The sequence below is a fragment of the Balaenoptera physalus genome (assembly GCF_965194825.1).
Source record: "Balaenoptera physalus genome assembly, chromosome: 4".
NCBI lineage: Eukaryota > Metazoa > Chordata > Mammalia > Artiodactyla > Balaenopteridae > Balaenoptera > Balaenoptera physalus.
The window spans coordinates 145042428-145060795 of record NC_138891.1 but is presented as its reverse complement, the minus strand read 5'-3'; the positions used below and the strand labels follow the sequence as shown (position 1 = coordinate 145060795).

General features: G+C 62.2%; 2 protein-coding genes across 7 annotated transcripts in view; one reads left to right on the top strand and one right to left on the bottom strand.

Annotated features, from left to right (window-relative positions):
- TRPM2 (transient receptor potential cation channel subfamily M member 2) overlaps positions 1-3599 on the bottom strand; it is a 55698-nt gene extending 52099 nt beyond the window's left edge. For both annotated transcript variants that reach the window (XM_082459864.1, XM_082459868.1), the window contains exon 1: positions 189-3599. The gene's annotated coding sequence lies outside the window, so the exon portion shown is untranslated. The remainder of the gene's footprint in view (positions 1-188) is intronic.
- A 118-nt stretch (positions 3600-3717) lies between these two features.
- On the top strand, positions 3718-14283 carry CFAP410 (cilia and flagella associated protein 410). Of its 5 annotated transcripts, none has more exons than XM_082459899.1 (7): positions 3721-3907; positions 5357-5375; positions 6746-6792; positions 9414-9643; positions 10617-10788; positions 11624-11714; positions 13809-14283. In XM_082459899.1, exons 1-7 carry the CDS (start codon positions 3831-3833, stop codon positions 13938-13940), a joined length of 768 nt encoding a protein of 255 aa, XP_082316025.1. In that variant the 5' UTR covers positions 3721-3830; the 3' UTR covers positions 13941-14283. The 5 variants fall into 5 exon arrangements, with proteins under 5 accessions (XP_082316022.1, XP_082316023.1, XP_082316025.1 ...); XM_082459898.1 differs by having other exon boundaries at positions 11621-11714; XM_082459896.1 differs by lacking the exon at positions 6746-6792 and having other exon boundaries at positions 3718-3907; positions 11621-11714.
- Positions 14284-18368: the final 4085 nt, after the last annotated feature.

Here is an 18368-nt window from a genome sequence, read left to right as displayed (position 1 = left end):
ATAGAAGTAAGTGGGCGCGGTGGTGCTGCCCAGGAGGGTAGAGACCGTGGACACCCTCGTGGCTGTGTGCCCGCCCAGAAAGCTCTACCAGGTGGCCCATTCATTCTGCAGCGACAAGGATGAGAACGGAGATGGAAATGGCCCGGACAGTCAGGACACAGAATAAAGTGAATAGACACAGGACTCACTTCTCTTCCACAAGTCCATTCTGTGGTTTGCAGCCGAGTCTGTCCGTCCGGACTGCTCTCTGCACCGGCCAGCGTCACCGTCGGTGGACGAGGGCAGAGAGGCTCGATAGCTCGGCTGGTCCCCCCACCCCCCAGCTCCCGTCCGCTTGCCAAGCACCACGCTAAGTTCCCACGTCCATTGGCAGTCCTCACGACCCAGTGTGGAAGGAAACCTTCTCACCCCCAGTGGGTGGGGAGGGAGTGGTGACTCGGGCACTTGCCAGAGCTGGCATCCGAAGGCACCTGCAGACCCTGCATGCACGTTGGTCAGCCAGCCTCACCACGGGCAGACCCTGTCTAGGGGCTGGGGCTCCGGGGAAAAGAGGAGCCCAGACCCGCAGTCCAGGGGAAGAATGACCTAAACCACCTCAGGGCGTGAAAAACATTGAGGAGTTCAGCGGGGCAGGAGCTGGAGGTCACAGGGTCAGTGTCAGGCAAGCTGGGACGACCTTTCTCAGCAGGGTGCATTGAGGAAGTGATCCACTTTCTAAGGAAGTGTGATGGATTGAACCAGAACAATCCGATGAAAGCCATTTGGACCCAGGGAAGAGTAGGTGCAAAGGCCCCGAGGTGAACTCAAGTCGTGTGTTTGAGGACCACCACGAAGGCCATGGTGGCCGGTGGAGTGCACCAGGGGAGTGGGGCACGAGATGAGGGGAGGGGGCAGGGGCCAGATCACGCAGGGTCTTCGTGCCCCTGATGTGGGTCCCCTGATGTGACGAGATGTTGCGGGACCCTGTGCTGGTGGATCAAACCACATCGAGCCTTCAGACCATCGTGCTGCCTGAGTCCCTGCGGGCGGGAAAGCCGAGGCCAGCCCCAGAACGTGTCCATTCTGCCTGAGTGCATCACCGTCCCATCTCTCCAAGAGATGGTACTATGTGCGGCCTCCGTCTGGGCCACCATGGCCTTGCCCTCTCTGACTCACCAGCCAGCACCGGGCTGGCTGAGGACAGAGGCTGATGGCCATCAACTGGCCGAGGCATTGCCCTCCCTGGCCGTCCAGCGCCTCATCCGTGGGCGGTGCCCGGTGGCCTCACTGCTGCGTATGAGGATCTCCGCACCGCGGCCCACCCCGAGTGTCTCTGCCGGACCTCCCGGTTCCCAATTCTCCCGTCTCTCTCCTTTCGGTCCCACCACCACCCAGAGGGTCAGGCCATTCCTGCCCACCCGTGAGTCCACGCGTGACCCAAAGTCAGTGCTCTTCCCCACCCCAGAGCGGAGGAACAGGCGCTCCACGTGGGGGGCCAGCACTCCCGGGACCTCTTGCTCACCTACAGGTCTTGCTGGTGTGCCAAGGCTGCAAGGCCGTTTCCTTGGGTTGTTCCCACAGCTGGTAACCGTGAGACATGAGACATGTCACCCCTGGACCAAGATGAGGATTGCTCACTGGTGACTGGAAAAGCGGTGGATCCAGAGCTCCCTGACCCCTCGTGGCACCGCATGAACCCACAGCGTGGGCAGTGAGCGCCCACTGAGCCCCTCGCGTCGCTCCCGTGGAACTCGGCTCGGGGCGCTGACGCAAACGTGCCGGTGCCGCGAGGAATAAACCGTCCTTTGTCTCTGACTCAGGAGCCGCAGTCTCCTGCTGGCACCCGCGAAGGAGTAACAGGCTGACTTACCAGCCTGCAAGTGGGATCAAACCAAACCCCAGGCTGACACCCTGCTCGAAGCTCTGCCTGTTGCAGGCATCGGCCTTCACCAGTCTTTCAGGGCCACCGGAGGATGACATCCTGCAGCTCCCTAGTTTCCAGCCCCACACTGAGCTGGCCATCCTTCATCAGGTGATCAGAGGAGCCCCCGTGTGGCCACAGGCGCTGGGACAACGGTGGAGGTGGCATGGGGGTCTGGGCCACCTGTGGTCCAGCTAGCTGTGCCCTCCGCCCCACGCCCCTCGCACCCGGTTCCACTCACTCAAGATTGTTTCTGGGCCCACCCACCATACGGTAGAACCCAGGCATGGATGAGGGGGCTCAGGGCAAGAATTGACTGATAGACCCCTCACAACACAGTGTGTCCCAGCAAAATACAGCACACAGGATGAAATACAGAAAATGCAGTTGTTAAACTACTGTGGGGATGCTTTTCTTTTTTTAGAATTCTCTGTATTGTCTTTACAATAAAAATGGTGGGCTTGGATGGGATGGGAGATGCTATAGCAAAATTCCACTCTCCCCCACTGAATTGCAACCCCTGGTCTTGCCAGGGGTCCCTCGTACAGGCAGGTCCTTCACCACTCTCCAGGTCCCTGGGCTTCGGGTGTGGCTGTGACACCATGGGAAAGCAACCTTTGACCCCTGTGAAAGAAAAAATTATTCTGACACTTGTTAGAAGAGTAAGGAAGACTTTATTCAAGATTATTGCAATTAGAGGAGAGAGACTGTGCTCAACTCCACGTTCAACAAGGAAAAGGGGGATTTACAGCCAAGGAGCAGTGAGGGGCCAGTGGATGGAAAGTTACTAAGAGACTTCAAGGGCAGGGGATCTTGCAAACTACAGGCCAAGAAGATTAGCTACCACTTGTGAGGGAGGCATGAGGCGCTTAATCAGATAATGAGGGCGATCAGAGATCAAGGGTGGGGGTGACCTCGCAGGATCTTTGCTGAGATCAGGCTGGGCAGGCCAAAGACTGGACCAGGGCCTAATGGGAAAGAGGTCCCAGAGGAGGCTGAGTTTGGTCTTGTCAATTCTAACGGGTCTGAGATCCCGGGTACCTGTCTAAATGTACTTTGCAGCCCAAGTAACCTTTGATTTCTAAAATGTTTAAGTACTTGCGAGGTCTCTGTTAGGGCTGGCCCGTACCTTTGGCACCTGCCGCCTTTCCTTAAATGCTGAGAGGGAGAGGATCAACGCAGCCCTGGGACTGTCCTGGAGTTCTCCTCTCAACACTTTAAATCTTTCTAATTCAGGGCAGTTAGGAGACTATCACTTCTAATGCACGGGACTCGGGGCGGGGACGGGGGCCCGGGGCGGGGGCGGGGGCTGGGGCCAGGGGATGGGGTTCGGGATTTGGGACTCGGGGCGGGGACTGGGGCCCGGGGATGGGATTCGGGATTTGGGACTCGGGGCGGGGACTGGGGCCCGGGGATGGGATTCGGAATTTGGGACTCGGGGCGGGGACTAGGGCCCGGGGTTGGTGTCCAGGGTTCGGGGATCGGGGAGGGGGCTGGGGGCCGGGGGTTGGGATTCGGGACCCAATCGGGGTCCCGCGGCTGGCTGCAGTCTCCAACCCTGTCGCCTCAGAATCGCGTCAGAGTCGCGCCAGAATCGCGCTAGAGCCGCGCCAGAATTGCGTCAGAACCGCGCCAGAATTGCGTCAGAGCCTGGCGTCCCCACAATGCGCATGCACAGAACCGGGAGCGCGGCGCCGGGGGCAGAGCGGAGCGGGCGAGGCGGAGCCAATGCGCGGAGCAGAACCCCAGGCGGCCCCACTGCGCTCGCGCCGGCCCTCCCCCTCGCTGCCGGCCAATGGGCTCTCAGCACCCGCCCCTGACGACGCGGGCCCCGCCCCTTGGAGAAACGCCGCGGCCTGGTGGATGGCCTCCGTGGTAGCTGGTGGTTTGAGAGCTGGGCCGGGGTGAGGGCTCCGGACGGCCCACCGTCATGAAGCTGACGCGGAAGATGGTCCTGTCCCGGGCCAAGGCCTCAGAGCTGCACAGCGTGCGGAAGCTCAACTGTTGGTGAGGCCCAGAGGCCGGGGGCCGTCCCCGCGTGTCCTCCCCGCTGCCCGGCACCCCCTTCCCGGGACCCTCTCCCTGGGACAGGGCTGGGAAGAGCCGCCTAGGAATGGAGACCCCTGCCCAGCACCTCGGCCCTGGAGCGGGGACCCCAGCCCGCCCCCTCTGCTCTGGGGCGGGACCGAGAAGGGCCTGCGGAGGATGCAGAGGGGTTCGGGGTGGAGGGGGGCACCTCTGGCCTCACCTTCCTGGCCCCTGTCCAGGCTGGTCTGCCCGGTCCCAGGGGCTCACAGCCTCTGGGAGGTGATGCCATAAGCTCAGGGGGCCTTTGGGGAAAGGTCGTTTCAGAATTTTCACTCCTCCCGAGCAGTGGTATTTCACACACAGCTCCAAAGCTGCCCTCCTTGCTGGAAACAATTGGAATTACCTTGAAGACTGGCTCTTGGGCTTCTAGGTAGCTTTAGTGGGCAGACGTTTCCCTCTGTGGACAGGTCTCATTTCTGACATTGCCAGCAGTCCCTGGGAGCCAGGCCTGCTGATTAGGTGGGAGATCAAGGTGATTGACACCCTTGCTAGGGGAAAGAAAGGAAACTGAGACTCTAAAGTGATGCTTCAGTAAACATTTTTGTAATTGAGCCCTGGGGGGTGCGGAGAGGGGTTGTCCCCAGGGGACTCACTGTCCAGGAGGTGACAGGAAGAGATACAGGTGCAGGTTCAAAGGCAGGGCGGCCAGGCCTAGCTGAGCCGAGGAAGGACCAGAAGTACTTCTGAAACTCCGGAAAGGTCCGCACACGTTCACTGGGGGTTCAGAGCACGGCTCCACGCGCCCTGTACACTGGACAGTTCAGGTGGCGCTCAGCCAGAAGTAGACCGTCCTCCCACTGGTGTCGGGCAGATTGACCGCAGTGAGCTCTGCCTGTTCATTAAAAGCCTTTCTCTTTGCGCTGCACTTCTGGTATTTTGGCCACAGCATCCCTGTCATTGTTTTCAATAATGCGTGCCTTTGTTCTGCATGGGGCGGTCATTCTTCCCCTAAGCAGGGAGGCACAACAGCCCTATTCCAGGCTTTCTGAAGTGTGTTTCATAAGTCGCATGTTTAGCCTTTGAACTTGGCCCTTACAAAGACTCCCTTGTTTATGCACATTAGTGAGGGAATCATCCCTCAGTGCAACAGCCTTGAGAATGAGTAAATCTTTGTGTCCTTCAAATGGGGCAACCTCTGCCGTGCCTTAGTCTGCGAAGGAGCCCACCAGTATCAAATAGTTTTGTCCAAAATCAACCAGGAAACGATTTTTGGCACCTTTGTCAGTTATCTGGGAAAGCTTTCTTTTACTTTGTCGTTGAAATCACAGACTCTTAAAGTTTGTAGACGTTTGTCATTAATTTTTGTTTTTAATGTTTTAAATTCAACTTTAACAAAATAAAAGCGCATATGTCTTTTTCTCTCCCCAGGGGCAGCCGCCTCACTGATGTAAGTATCATGCTGATCATCTCCAGACAATCCCTGGTCCCCAAGAGGCTGGTTAAATTGACAGACCGCTCCCATTCGATCCAGGCAGCCAACCAGTCCTTTGTTCCTTGAGCAGTTTTTGTAAGGCGGGACCACTCATGAAAGAAAAGTTCTGTAGCACCCAAGTGCACTGTGACGTTCCTGCACACATTCTCCTGCAGGTGAAAGGCAGGCCTCTCAGAGGAGCGGGCAGGTCCACGGCACAGACCTGCTCCCACCCGGGGAAGAGCCCCAGTGGCTTGGTTGACTTTAAGAAGCAGTGCACTCAGCTGGAGGTTTCTTTGTATGGGTTCCTGGACTTCACGTCCCCGAGGAGTTTCTTCACTTCAGCTCCTCCCCTTGGTCAGATCCAGCTTCACCCCGACTCCCATGGCAGGAAGAGATGGGGCCTGGGTGGGGGCAGAGCACGGAGCTGGGCCGCTGGGCTGAGCTGTAAGTCCATGAATAGATTTCTACCCCCGCCCGCCTGTTTCTGGGATGAATGTCTCCAGCTCGTACGGAGTGTGGGTGCTAGTCAGCGGGTTCTTATTGACTTCTCTTTTGTACCTTGAACCATACCTTTTCTGAGAAACAAAGTTGGAAATGCTGTCAGGGCTGTCCAGAAGAGCCGGTTCCGCCTCATTCTGTAGCTGAAGTGCTGCCTATTCAGCAGCAAAAACAAACGAAGCAAAACACCACTGTAACAGAAAACAGATCCACCGCAAATGTGAAGCATTCGGACCAGGCAGTGCGCTTGTTGGTGTCAGGACCGCATCTGGCGCCATGCGTGGTGTCTGGCAGGCACACAGATATTTGGGGCTTCACCGTTCATCAGCCTTACAGGTCAGGGAGCCTGCATGGACCATCCTGAGCCCCGCTGCTCTCTTCCGCTGAGTCAGTGTTAAGATGGTCTGAGATCCAGTTTCAAGCCTGTCTCCCTATTGGCACAGCTCTGTTGGCCAGAAGCGGCTTCTGTCCTTTCCCTGGATGTCAGGGGCAGCAAGAAGAAAGGTTCTCTGTCCATTCAGCTCCCCTTACCGATGTCCTTCGAGGGCATGTAAAATGAGGAATGCTCCGTCTCGAGGTCTGGCAGCGTTTGGTAGTAATGATGCTGTTTAAAGTTGTGGAGAGGGTGCCCGTTTCTCCATCAGGTAGAGGGGACGTCTGGGCTGCAGAGGGGAGCGGGATGCAGAGCCCTGCGTGCTCCTGGGGTGAGGGAAGCTCCTCTGCTTAGGCCCTTGGCGTGGGGTAGACTGCGGCTCCATCTTGGTTCTCTTGGCTGCTGGAGAGGGGTGACGTCACAGGGCCAGCGCCCAGCGACTTTTGCAAAATCACATTCTTCTCCTTCCTAGATCTCCATCTGCCGGGAAATGCCCAGCCTGGAAGTGATCACCCTCAGGTACTAAATGCCGGCCCGCCCCACTCTTAAGTCACCGGGGCTGGAGGAGGAGGAAAGTGTTCAGATCCCTCCTGCAGGCCCTTAGATAACCTGAAAATTCCCAACGAGGTCTGGGAGGGCCGCTGCTGCAGGCCGGGCCCAGGCAGCACGAGGGCCTGGCAGCTCCGCCCCCTTCCTGGAGGGCACCCAGGCCTCCCCCTGAGCTCGCCTGCCCGTCCGGGGGTCAGTGGGTGCCGCCCTCCTAACGGTGAGCAGCCGCCCCAGCATGACCACGTCTGCCCCAGCGCGCCAGCCTTTTCCGCCCTCCTGGTTCTGTCACTGCCTGGAGCTCTGCCAGCTTCCCTGCATCACACGATCTGTCCTTGGTAATAGTTGACCTCTTCCAGAGCCATTAGCGGTTTAACAAAGGAAGCCTCGAAAGAACCAAATACTGCCTTTGGGGCTTCAGGCGCCTGGGGAGTTTGCAGGGTCAGGGGGAGGGAGGAACGCCCTCCAGCCCTGAGCTCTGTCCTGTCCGCTCTGGGCCCGGGAGGGAGCTGACCCTGCCAGATGCCCAGATGCCAGGGTGGGTGCTTTCTGCAGGTCCCCACACCTGAAACCTCAGGGAGATTTAGGCCCTGTAAGGAAGGCAGACTCCCTGTTTGGCAGCTCAGAAGGTCGCAGGGCTCGCGCTGTGTGTCGGGTCGTAGGCCCTTGGTCCCGTGCAGATCCCGTGACTTACCTTCCTCATCACACAGCCGGCCATCCTGTTTGTCCCTCCCTAGCTCTCTGCTCGGCCTCCTTTGCGCTTTCCAGGGTCACCTGGTGGGTGCCGTGCTGCCCACCTTGTGCTCACGCACCCCCAGCCCCGAGCCGAGAGGCTCAGGCCGGCACCCTCTTGCGGGATAAAGGAATGAATGAAGGAGTGGGCCCAGGACCGGTCTCCCACCCGGGGCCCAGCTCGGGCCTGTGTGCCTTGGCTTCCCTGGCTGTAAGACCCGTCAGACGGGGGTGAAGGCAGCAGTGGCCCCGGGGTGGGGTGGGGTGGAGGCGAGGAGAGCAGGTGCAGTGGGGAGCACGGAGCGCCAGCATGTGCAGGCGCCAGCCGTCCACTGTCACTTACCTGGTACGATTATCAGTGAAGCTGGGATTTGAGCCCACGCCCCAGAAGGCCTTACCTGACAAACAAATGTATACACTTTCATTACCCAAAGACAGCAGGAAACTTGCAGCGGGCTGCGGACTTAACCCTGTCGCTGCCGAGCGCTGTCTGAGGAACCTGGGGCAAGTTGCTGGGCCTCCGAGCCGAAGGCCCCCTCGTCGTGCAGCAGGGGTCTCACCGCCACAGCTGGGGAAGGACAGTGCCCAGGGCTGTCGCCTGGCTGTCTGGCCGCTTGAACTGGTGGGGACTGCTGCTTGGATGCGGGTTGGCCGTCCTGTGAGATGACGTCGTTTGGCTTTGGTCTCAGTGCCCGTGGGCAGGAAGGCTTAGTCCATTCTGGCCGCTCTAGTGGGATTTTACAGACATTCATTCCTCGCAGTTCTGAGGCCACAAGCCCGAGATCAGGGTCTAGTGAGGGGCTGCCTCTTGGCTCACAGACGGCATCTTCGCCCTGTGTCCTCACCTGGCAGAAGGGTGGAGAGCTCTGTGGGGTCCCTTTTATAAGGGCGCTGACCCCGCTCATGGGGGCCCCACCTCCTAACACCACTGCACTGGGGGTCAGGATCTCAGCATCTGAATCTGGGGGACACGTTCGGTCTGTAGCAACGGCAGCGTTAGCCCAGTGGGCGAGGAGGGGACTCCGGGCCCTGCAGGTTGAAGTTCTCGCTTCACCCCGTGGCCTGCGCAGCTTCCCTGATGGTGAGGATCCCGAAGCCTGGGTTTGCTGGTGGTGAGATGGCGTCAGCCTCGTCCCGGCTGCCGGGCGGGGTGGTGCCGGGCACTCCAGCGGCCACGTTGACGAGCGAGTGTCGGGTGTGGCAGCAGCGGCCCTAAGGCAGGAGTTGGGACAGCCTGCCCAGCACAAATGCAGCGGCCAGCAAAGGGTGGTCTAGCCCGGTCTGGCACGTCGGGCAGGGTCCCCTGCGGCCTGGGGCTCAGGGCATGAGGGTGCTTGGCTGCCCCCCTCGAGCTGAGCCAGCTGGTCCGACTGGGTGTGCACGGGGTGATCCCGTTCCGTCAGCTCAAACCTGTAGGTTTCTGCCTGGTGCCTGGCTGATGTCCTGTCTCTGGTTCACTCATAATTTAAACCGGTAGCTGTTTCTCTTGTGAACCTGGGGTTTGGAAGTTCAGTGCTCGGTTCTCAGTCACATGGGTTTTCCTGGCCGCTGCCAGCTTTGGGCTTGGTGTGTCCCAGGGAGGCCGCAGTCTCCTGTCCTATAAGGGGGCTGAGACCTCCTACCCCCAAGGTTGACTCCTCGCGGCCTCAACAGAGCGGGGGCTGCCGCTCCCACCTTCAGCTGGAGGAGCTTACCCCGCCCCCAGGGCTTTCTCCTGGGCCAGGGCCCTCCCTTGCACTTGACTAGCCATGCCGGGTCAGATGTACTTCTAAGGCGAGGGCAGTTGGGCACTGGCCCAGCAGCGCTCTCGTCTCCGTGGGGCGGGGGTGCCCTGGCGGGCACTGACGGCCGTCTCCCCACAGCGTCAACAGCATCTCCACCCTGGAACCCGTGAGCCGCTGCCGGCAGCTGAGCGAGCTCTACCTGCGCAAGAACTGCATCCCCAGTCTGGCGGAGCTCTTCTACCTGAAGGGCCTCCCGTGCCTGCGCGTGCTGTGGCTGGCGGAGAACCCCTGCTGCGGCGCCTGCCCTCACCTCTACCGCATGACCGTCCTGCGCAACCTGCCTCACCTGCAGAAGCTGGACAACCAGGGTAGGTGCCCGCGGGCCGGGTCGCACGCGAACAGGCTCCACCCCTGCCCTCTCGCAGGGGCCGGGGAGGCCGGCCTCCTCGGAGTGCCCCAGGTTGTGCCGTCTGCCACCCGGCGTGGCCCCTCGCGGAGTGCAGGATCTCAGCTGAACCCGCACAGTTGTTTCTCTGTCCCGCCATCGAAGCGCTGAGTTGCTGCTTCTCCTTTTTATCCTGCTAAGTACCCTCTGCTCCAAATGCTCGTCCACCTGCCCCGGGAGCACGTGACGGTCTGGGTGGCCGGGCAGCATCGCTGCTGGTCGACAGGGTCCCAAGGTGGTGATGCCAGCAGGTGAGGGCGCTGCATCGCTCCTTGACCCCCCCCACCCCGGGTTGCCTTGCTGTTGGAGGGGTGGGGTGGGGGGATGGGGGGCGCCTTCCTGCAGTTTCACCCCACGTCTCCTCCATCACCCACGAGGCCATGTGTGTGGGCCCTTCCTGCTCCCACCTCTGGGGTTCCAGCTCGTTTCCAGGGCCATGCCTTTTTCCTGTGAATCCCCTGGCGTTCTCTGTGCTGGTTCCTGACCCTTATGTGCACGATTATTTTCTCCTAGGTGAATGATTTTAATATAAATAAACTTCAGATAAACTGTTGTGTGAGTGAAATAGAAGAAATATAGTGTAGTCTGTTCCTTTTAAAACCCTGTCTTAGTTTAGGGTTTTTTATGAGTATCTACCTACTTTTGGTAAATGCTGACATTCAGATTCACAAGCAGTCATTGGCCATCTGTCGTGTCTCCAGCACCTCCAGGGCGGGATGCAATGGTGGGGGACCCAGCCCTGCTCCCGGGGGCTGGCCGTCGGGGTGGACAGACAGCCGCCTCAACTCCGAAGCAGACCGTGCTGAGCGCCGGGGGCCGGCCGGGCCACGGCTCAGGGGGCTCGCTCGCGGTGAGGCCGCTGATGTCTTGCCCCTCCCCCTCCCCTCCCCCCCAAGCTGTGACGGAGGAGGAGGTGTCCCGAGCACTGGTGGAGGGAGAGGAGGTCACGGCCCCCAGCAGAGAGGACTTGGGGAGTGGCCCGCCCGAGCTGTCCTACACTCCGAGCGCCGTGGATGCCGCCGCCGAGATGCCACGGGACCCGCTGAGTCTCGGCGAGGAGGAGACCAGGTGTGGCCCGCGGGCCTGCCCGGTCCTCCCGCGCGCGGCTGCACCTCTGGGGCTGGAGGGGGCGTGCGGGTGGTTGTTTCTGGGCTGGCTCTCAGGGGCCCCCAGCCTGGGGTCAGCCACGTGGCCAAGAGAAGGCCCAGGTCAGGGAGCTCGTGCGCGTGTGGAACCAGCCCTCCGCAGGGAGTGGTGGACTTGGGGCGGTGGGCTAGTGGGCGTGCAGGGCCCCCTGCGCAGGAGGGAAGCCTCGTGGCCATGGCCTTGGCCGACCGAGCCTCTGTGCAGCCTCAGGAGCCCCGGGGACGGCGGGGCAGGTGGGCTGAGGGAGGGCCCTCCCTGACCCACAGGGCACCTCAATTGAATGATTGTCACAGACGTTTGTGGGCAGAAACTGGACTTGGGGAACGTGGTGGAGACCACTGTTCACAGCAGGGCCCCAGGCCGGGCGCCCGCTTGCAGATGAGGCCCGCGCGCCTTGCTGCCCCGCGGCGGGAGAGGGAGGGCACATGGCTTTTGCTCTTTGTCCGGGGCTCGTGCATCATCTGTGCTCGTGCCCCACCCCCCGGCCCTGGGGGGAGCTCCAGGAGCAGGGAGGCGACCCCAGGGGTCAGAGAAGTAGAGCTGCCCCGCCCCCGGCCACTGCTCCTGTCCCCCCAGAAGCAGGGTCCTGCAGTGGGGCTCTCCCTGCGGACGGGGTGGGGTCCGCTTTTAGGGGCCTCTTCCTCGCTGTGCCCGAGGCGCTGGGCCCACAGATGCTGTGTGAACAGTGCGGGCGGGGCTCCGTGCCCCCCGGGCCTCACGCGCGCTGTCCTCCCCCTGCACCCGCCCCCGCCAGCAGCATCCAGGGGCAGCTCGGCCTGAAGCGCCCTTCCCGGGACCAGTTTCCTTCCTTCCCGCAGAGGGCGGCCCAAAGCAGTCGCAAGAACAGGGTGAGTGTGACAGAAGCTGCTCTGGCCGGAAGTGGCCCCAGAATGTGGAGATTGGGGGCTGGGGGTCGGGGGCCGGGGGCTGGAGACACCACAGGAGCGCGCGAAGCCAGGCCCTAGAGGGTGGGAAGTCGACCGTCTGGGTCCGGTGTCTGTGTCTACATCTAAGCTGGTTGGACGTGGCAGACGGAGGAGGGGTGCCTGAGTGCGCAGCGGGGCCCCCCCCGCACCCGGGGCTGTGCTGAGGGCGGTCTGGGGGCGGGAAGGTTACTGCCTGGGGAGAGGCCTCCCGCCTGCGGTTAGAAGCAGGGACCCTCCTGGCCAGGGCGGCGGCGGTGTCCCTGTGCAGTGACCAGGCGGCAGGCCCCACGGCTCCGCAGGCATCCCTGTAAGGATCACGGCTTGTTGGCTGAACGATGAGTAGGTCATGTGGGCAGTTGAGTGACATCGGCGAAGACCCGGGTCCCTCCAGGTCCTCTCGTGTCACTCTGGCTTGTGCTTGGCCTCATCCCGCGCTCACAGGGATGCCCTGCTCCAGGCTCGCGGCCGGCAGAAGGGTGGGGCCGTTTCTTGCCGTGTGTCCTCTTACCAGTGCAACGTCTTCCCCACGTGCCCCCTGCCCCCCAGGAGGCTCGGTGTCAGTTCCCTGAGCCGGTCATTGGCAGGGGAATGGGTCACCAGTCAGCTCAGCCCAGAGGGGGCCTCGCCACCAGCTCACGTGGGAAGGGGAGCTGTCTGAGCAGAACCAGGGTCTGTGGGGAGGCCCAGCACCTGCTCCAGCCCCTGGCTCGGCCTGACCAGAGCTGTCAGGTGTTGTGACCTCCCTGTGGCATCATGAAGGGGGGCACCACAGTCCGAGCGAGGCTGCCCGAAGCCACGGGCTGGGCCTCGCTCATTCATGTGGTGACCACTTGAAATGCGTGCAAAGCTCACGGGAGGTACAGAAGTGGATGGACTGAGGCCCCGTCCTTGGAAATGCCAGCCCCCAGGGCTGTGGACAGATGTGACTGCAGGCTGAAGGCCGATCTTGGCAGCAGTCACTTGGCCTGTGGCTAGTCTCCCCCGCCTTGCCCCACCCCGGCAGGTCACTGTCCCCTCGTGACAACACTCTCAGTGAGGTGGCCGCATGGGGCAGCTCAGGGTCCCTGCATACACTTCCCACATGTTTTGGGAGGAGCCCAAGGTATGTACCGTCCCCAGTGGCAGGTCTGCCCAGCAGGTGGGCTAAGGCCTGAAGCTCCCCCCACCCTCACTCCCACTCCAGGGCCTCTGCAGCGCAGAGTGGACCAGAGAGTGAAGACACTGGTTCAACTCCGCGCCTGCCATAAATGCAAACGAAAGACCATCAAACCTGCTCAAACAGGATACCTGCTCTGAAAGCAGAGAACAGCAGGGCCCTGGCTCTGCCACCGAGGGTCCCGGCCAGGCTGGGTGTCCCTGTGGGCATCGAGCCCCCCGCAAGCCTCTGAGTGCAAGGTGCCGGTGGCCAGGAAGACCTGGGGACACGGGGGAGGGCTGGTGAGATTTGAGGGGAGCAGGAGTCTTAGGGCGTTGCAGAGCCAGGGCTCAGCACCCCAAACGTGAGCCTCTGAGTGACGTCCTCACGTGTCCACACGGGCCGCATGCTCCGGCTTGCGGCTGTGCCTCAGGTCATCCCACAAGAGGGATCGGCTCAAGTAGCCGCCTTGTGCAAAATCCTTCCAGAATTTTCCTAGTAGAAATGGCAATGTTTCCCTGCTCAAATGCAGATGGAAACCAGGTGTAGCTATGTGGACACGGGTGCATCACACACTAAGCACGTGTGCATTTGAGTGCGTGTTGCTGAGAGCCTGCTTCTGGCCCCTGCTGCATTGCCGCCCAGCCTCTCTGGGCCTCAGGGCTGTGAACGGGAGGTAAGTCAGTTCGTAGGAAGTCCCTGCCAGCGGTGAGTGCCACGCCCGTGCCACGACTGTGGCTTCCGTCCGCCGGAGTCTCCATCTGTTGCCTGGAAGGCCGCCCTCCTGCAGGCTGTGCTCCCGCGATGTGCGCGTGTGTCGTGGTGCGGGCGGCCCGGCCTCGCAGGCGTGATGCTCACGCAGTGACTCTCTGTGTCCCCAGAACAACATCCTGACCGCCGTCCTCCTGCTGCTGCGGGAACTAGACAGCGAGGGGCTGGAGGCCGTCCACCAGCGCGTGGTCAGCCGGCTCCAGGCCCTGCAGAAGCAGGAGCTGCAGGAGGCCATGGAGTGACTGTCAGCGGGGACCCTGAGCTGAAGCCCGGCGTCTTCCCGAACATCTGGGAGAGCGGGTGGGGGGGGCGCAGCTGCGGCCTCTGCTCGACCCCAGGCTGAGCCTCGGCGCACAGGGCTGCGTCCTCAGGAAGCCTCGCCCACCCGGGAAGGCCGAGCTTTCGCTGTGGATGGGCACCACGCCAGGGCAGGAGGGGCTGGCTGGGCAGACCTACCTCTGTGCCCTCTGCTGTGAGGGGCCGTAGCCAGATGCCCTCCTGTATGGCAGGGCCACCTCGACTTGCCTCTTCTTGAAGGTGGGCTTTGCAGCCGTCCTCCCTAATAAATATTTTTCCAAAGTCTGATCTGGAAGCAGATGTTTCCTGAATGACAGGCACGGCCTTGACATTCTTGTTAAAGGTAAGGGCAGTCGCTCGCGCATGTTTTCTCAGCCAGTTGTCTGACTCTGTCATGGGGTGGATTTCTGTTGACCATAGGAGACTTCCAGAATGGTGGCAGCCTTAGGGATGGGCTGCCCGCCGCCTCCAGGGACGTTTTGTCTGCAGGGCACTGGTGTCCCTTCTTGAGAGCCCCGCACGACACAGAGGGTCTGTGCTGCCCGAGTGAGAAGACCTGGACAGCAGGCCTGCCGCTTCTGTCTGGGGACCTGACGCAGCTGCGTGGGAAGGGACAGCCTTCTGGAAACTGCGTCTTATGTTCTCCTCCTTTGGGAAGAGTCGCAGGCCTTGCTGCGGTGACCAGGATGCGGGCGGTGCCTCCACAGCCCTGGGGTCCTTCCTGGTGCCCCCAGTGCAAGGGGAGGAGGGTGCCCTCCGAGCCGTTAGGGGAGGTCCCTTCTTGCTGGCCTTGAAATGACCAGGACTGGTGTCCCGTCGGGGCAGGAACAGCCACGCCCCTGTGGGAGCCGAGGGTGTGTCGGGTTGCATGAGGGCTGCCCAGACCCAAGGGGGACTGACCACACGTGTGCAAGAAACCAGCCCGGAAGACCAGCGGCTCCGGGGAGATGAAGCTGCACTCGCGGTGCCACCGTCTCACGCTGGCCTCGTGGGAGGCCCCGGGGAAGGTGGTGGTTCACCTTGGGGCCCCCCTGTAGTTCTCAGGGCAGGGGGTGAGGTCTGGCCGCGGGAAGCGAGGACTCGCCACGTGGGGCCGTCTAGGACGGGTGGCCGCGGCCTGTGCATGTGCGTTCTCGTGTTTACGGGACGTTGGATGCTCTCAATAAAGCCCCGTCCTGGTTAGAACGAGCTGGGCGTGCTTATGTTTCGTTAACACCCTCCCTCTCCCCACCCACCAGGCGCGGCTCACACCCACTTCCCCTGCCCCACGATCTGGTACGCCTAAGTCGGGGACCCTCGACTCGGGCCCCGGTCGGGGTGAGCTGCCCGCCTCAGCCCCTTGACTCTTCAGCTCCCCGCGCATCCACCCCTGGCCTGGATCCCAGGCCTCCGGTCTGTGTGGGCACCTCACAGTCCCAGCTCTGAACTTCGCCCCAGGTAGCCCTGAAGGTGGGGTTTCGGAGCAAAGCAGGTGCTGGCATTACAGCCTGTGTGTGTGTCCTGTTGGCCCCCGTTTAAGGAGGAGAGGGCTGAGACCCAAGAGGACACATCGCTCGTCTGAAACGCTGGCCAGTGCAGCCAGAGGCGGGCCAGACGCAGTGTGCGCCCCACGGAGCTGCTGCCCAGGAGCGAGGGCGGTCACTGCATCTCGGACCCCACCACTGGGTCACCTGGGCCAGCAGCCCCTGTGCCGCACGCAGCGTCCAACACTCGTGGCAGGACAGGCCGAGATCTGGGTCCTGACCTGACGTGGGGCGCTGGGCCAGGCTGCAGCACAGCCTGAGCCAGGAGGTGGCCGGTGTCCCCACCGCCAGAGCCTCCCACGTGGAGGCGACACCCTGTCTCCCGGCCGCCAGGTGGGTGGGGGCCCCGAGCACCCCCCAGTTTGCTCCCTCAGCCCCCTCCCCCCACCCCCAGCGGGTCAGGAGGTGAGCTCCGAGTTCTGGGGAGGACTCAGCCGGGGGTGCCCTCCGCTCGTGCTGACTGGGGGCGACTTGCAGGAGGAGCGGGAGTGGAAGGGAGCCGTCCAGGGGCCACGTACCCACCTTGTCCCCGAGCCCAGGGCTGCCCTGTTTGCAGGGGGACACTGAGGCTCCCTCTGATGGTCATCCTCCGGGAAGCGTTTGTGGGGCCTCTGTCCCCAGAGGGGCTGTGGGACGCTCACGGGGCCCCCGTCAAACCAGTTGGGAAATTAGACAAGAAACAAGGGGTCCTGGCTGCCAGCATCCCCTGAGGACAGCGGTTCTCCAGAGCGCTGTGAATGGACACGGGCCCTGGTGTCTTCCCGGGGAGCCTGCGGTTCCGAGGGGCCCCGCCAGGGCGTGGGAGCACCTGGGGATGCCGAGCGGGATGCCACCGTGGCGATCACCGGATCTTCTCGGGCCGAGGAGGAGCGCTGGCCCAGCTAGGAGCGGATGCGAACGGTGGCCTGGCCGAGTGAGGCCAGCAGGGGGTGCCCTCCGCTCGTGCTGACTGGGGGCGACTTGCAGGAGGAGCGGGAGTGGAAGGGAGCCGTCCAGGGTATGAGTGTGAGTCGTGCCTGCCCCGTGCTCCTGCGGCCGCTCAGCCAGCCAGGACGGCGTGGGCACGCGGGACCCCGAGCTTGGTCTGTGCCCTGCTGTAGCCGACCTGAGTGCCTTCATCCCTGTTCAACACGGGCCCTGGTCCCTGGGAAGTCGGCGTCTTTCTGCTCTTGCAGGGCTGTCACTTTTTGCTATTTCTACGTAAAGGGCAAAGCTGCCCATCGCAGCGTCACGTGAGGGAGGTGAGTGTGGCCACAGCTCGCCTGAGAGCCCGACACATGCCCTGCCCCCTCTGCAGACACTGGTGGGCAGGGCAGGGTTGGAAGAGACAAACCTATGGACCTTAGCCAGGCCAGGGGTGTAGCACCTGCGTAAACCCTTCCTCAAGACGTCAACAAGTAGCCGGTACGGCGTCACCGTACCGTCCCCACGTGCCCAATGGGCGGGACTGCCGACAGGTGAGCACCTCGACAGGTGAGCAGCCCGACTCGACCATCAGGCTGAGACAAACACACTACACGTGGCCTTGGTGTCCCCTGGCCGGACTGTCCAGGGTCTGCGACAGCGTCTGAGGGCCTCCCCCCACCCCCCTGCATTTAGGCCCTCAGGGGAGGCCCCTCCCACAGTCCTGTCATGAGCGCACCTGCACAGGAGCCTCTGGGGTAGTCTTCAATGCTCTCCAGCACCTGCCGCGCCCCGCCGCCAGCAGAATTACAGAGAAGGGCTCTAGTTGAACCTGCTGCACAAGTGTCTACTCTGGTGGACGCTCTCAAAGTTCCATCACCCCCGCAAGACTGACTCATGGGCTGTGTTCCCTGGAAAGCTCGCAGGAATAGCAGTGTTTGCCAGGGCCTGAAATTACAGTCTTCGCGTAGTGAGACAGAATGCAAGAACGCTGAGACAGAAAAACTATGCGTTTGTGGTCATCTGCGTCCCAGAGCCTGCCCGGGCAGCCTCCCCGGTGGGCACCAGGCTCAGGGAGGGGGCCATGGCTTCGGGGGAGCTGCCCTCCAGGACCGTCCTGGGCCTCGGGGGTGCTGTTAGGGTTGAGAGGGGCGCAGGGTTCAGGCCCTCCCCACCCTGCTCAGCCGGGTGGCCCTAGACCAGTGGGGCTGAGGGGGGGTTGCAGGAATCGTGGGGATCCGGCTGCTTCCCAAGCCAGGTAGGTCATCACCCCTGCTCTCCAGACCACGTGGACGCCTGCCCAGCACCCCAGTGCGCAGCAGACCCCACCCGGCCCCTCCCAGGGCCCTGTCCCGGCCTCAGGGAGCCCGAGGGTGATGCCCGGTCCCTGGCTCACCCCGTTCCTGGGCCTGCAGCACCTTGCTTCCCCAGCCGTGTCCCCTGAAACGCGCCCTTGGCCTCACACCCCACCCCCATCCTGTTCTGAGAAACTGCTGCGCACATGCTTTCCTGCAGTTGAGGCCCAGTCTTGTTGTCTGCGGCGGGGGGCAGGATTCTGAGGTGGCCCCAGGTCCCAGACCCCTGGCGTGTACACCCTACCAGATCCTCACCCCCAAATGGGGGGCCAGTCTGTGAACGTGATGGATACACGGCCGTATATGGCCAAGGTGAAGGGGTTGCACAGATGTAGTTAAGGCCCCTAATCAGGTGACTCTGAGTTAACAGAAGGGAGTGTCCTGGTGGGCCTGCCCTAATCCGGTGACCTCGGTGCCCCACCTCACCCCCCTCCAGGCATCCCCGGATCAGGGCTAAGGAGGCTGAGGGCCTTCCCTCCCCGAGCTCAGCAACTAGGAGCAGAAGACACCCTCCTGCTGCCGCTGGAATTCTACCAACAGGCAGCTCAGAAGGGCCGAGGTCCAGGTGAGACCAAACCCGGCCGAACAGGGA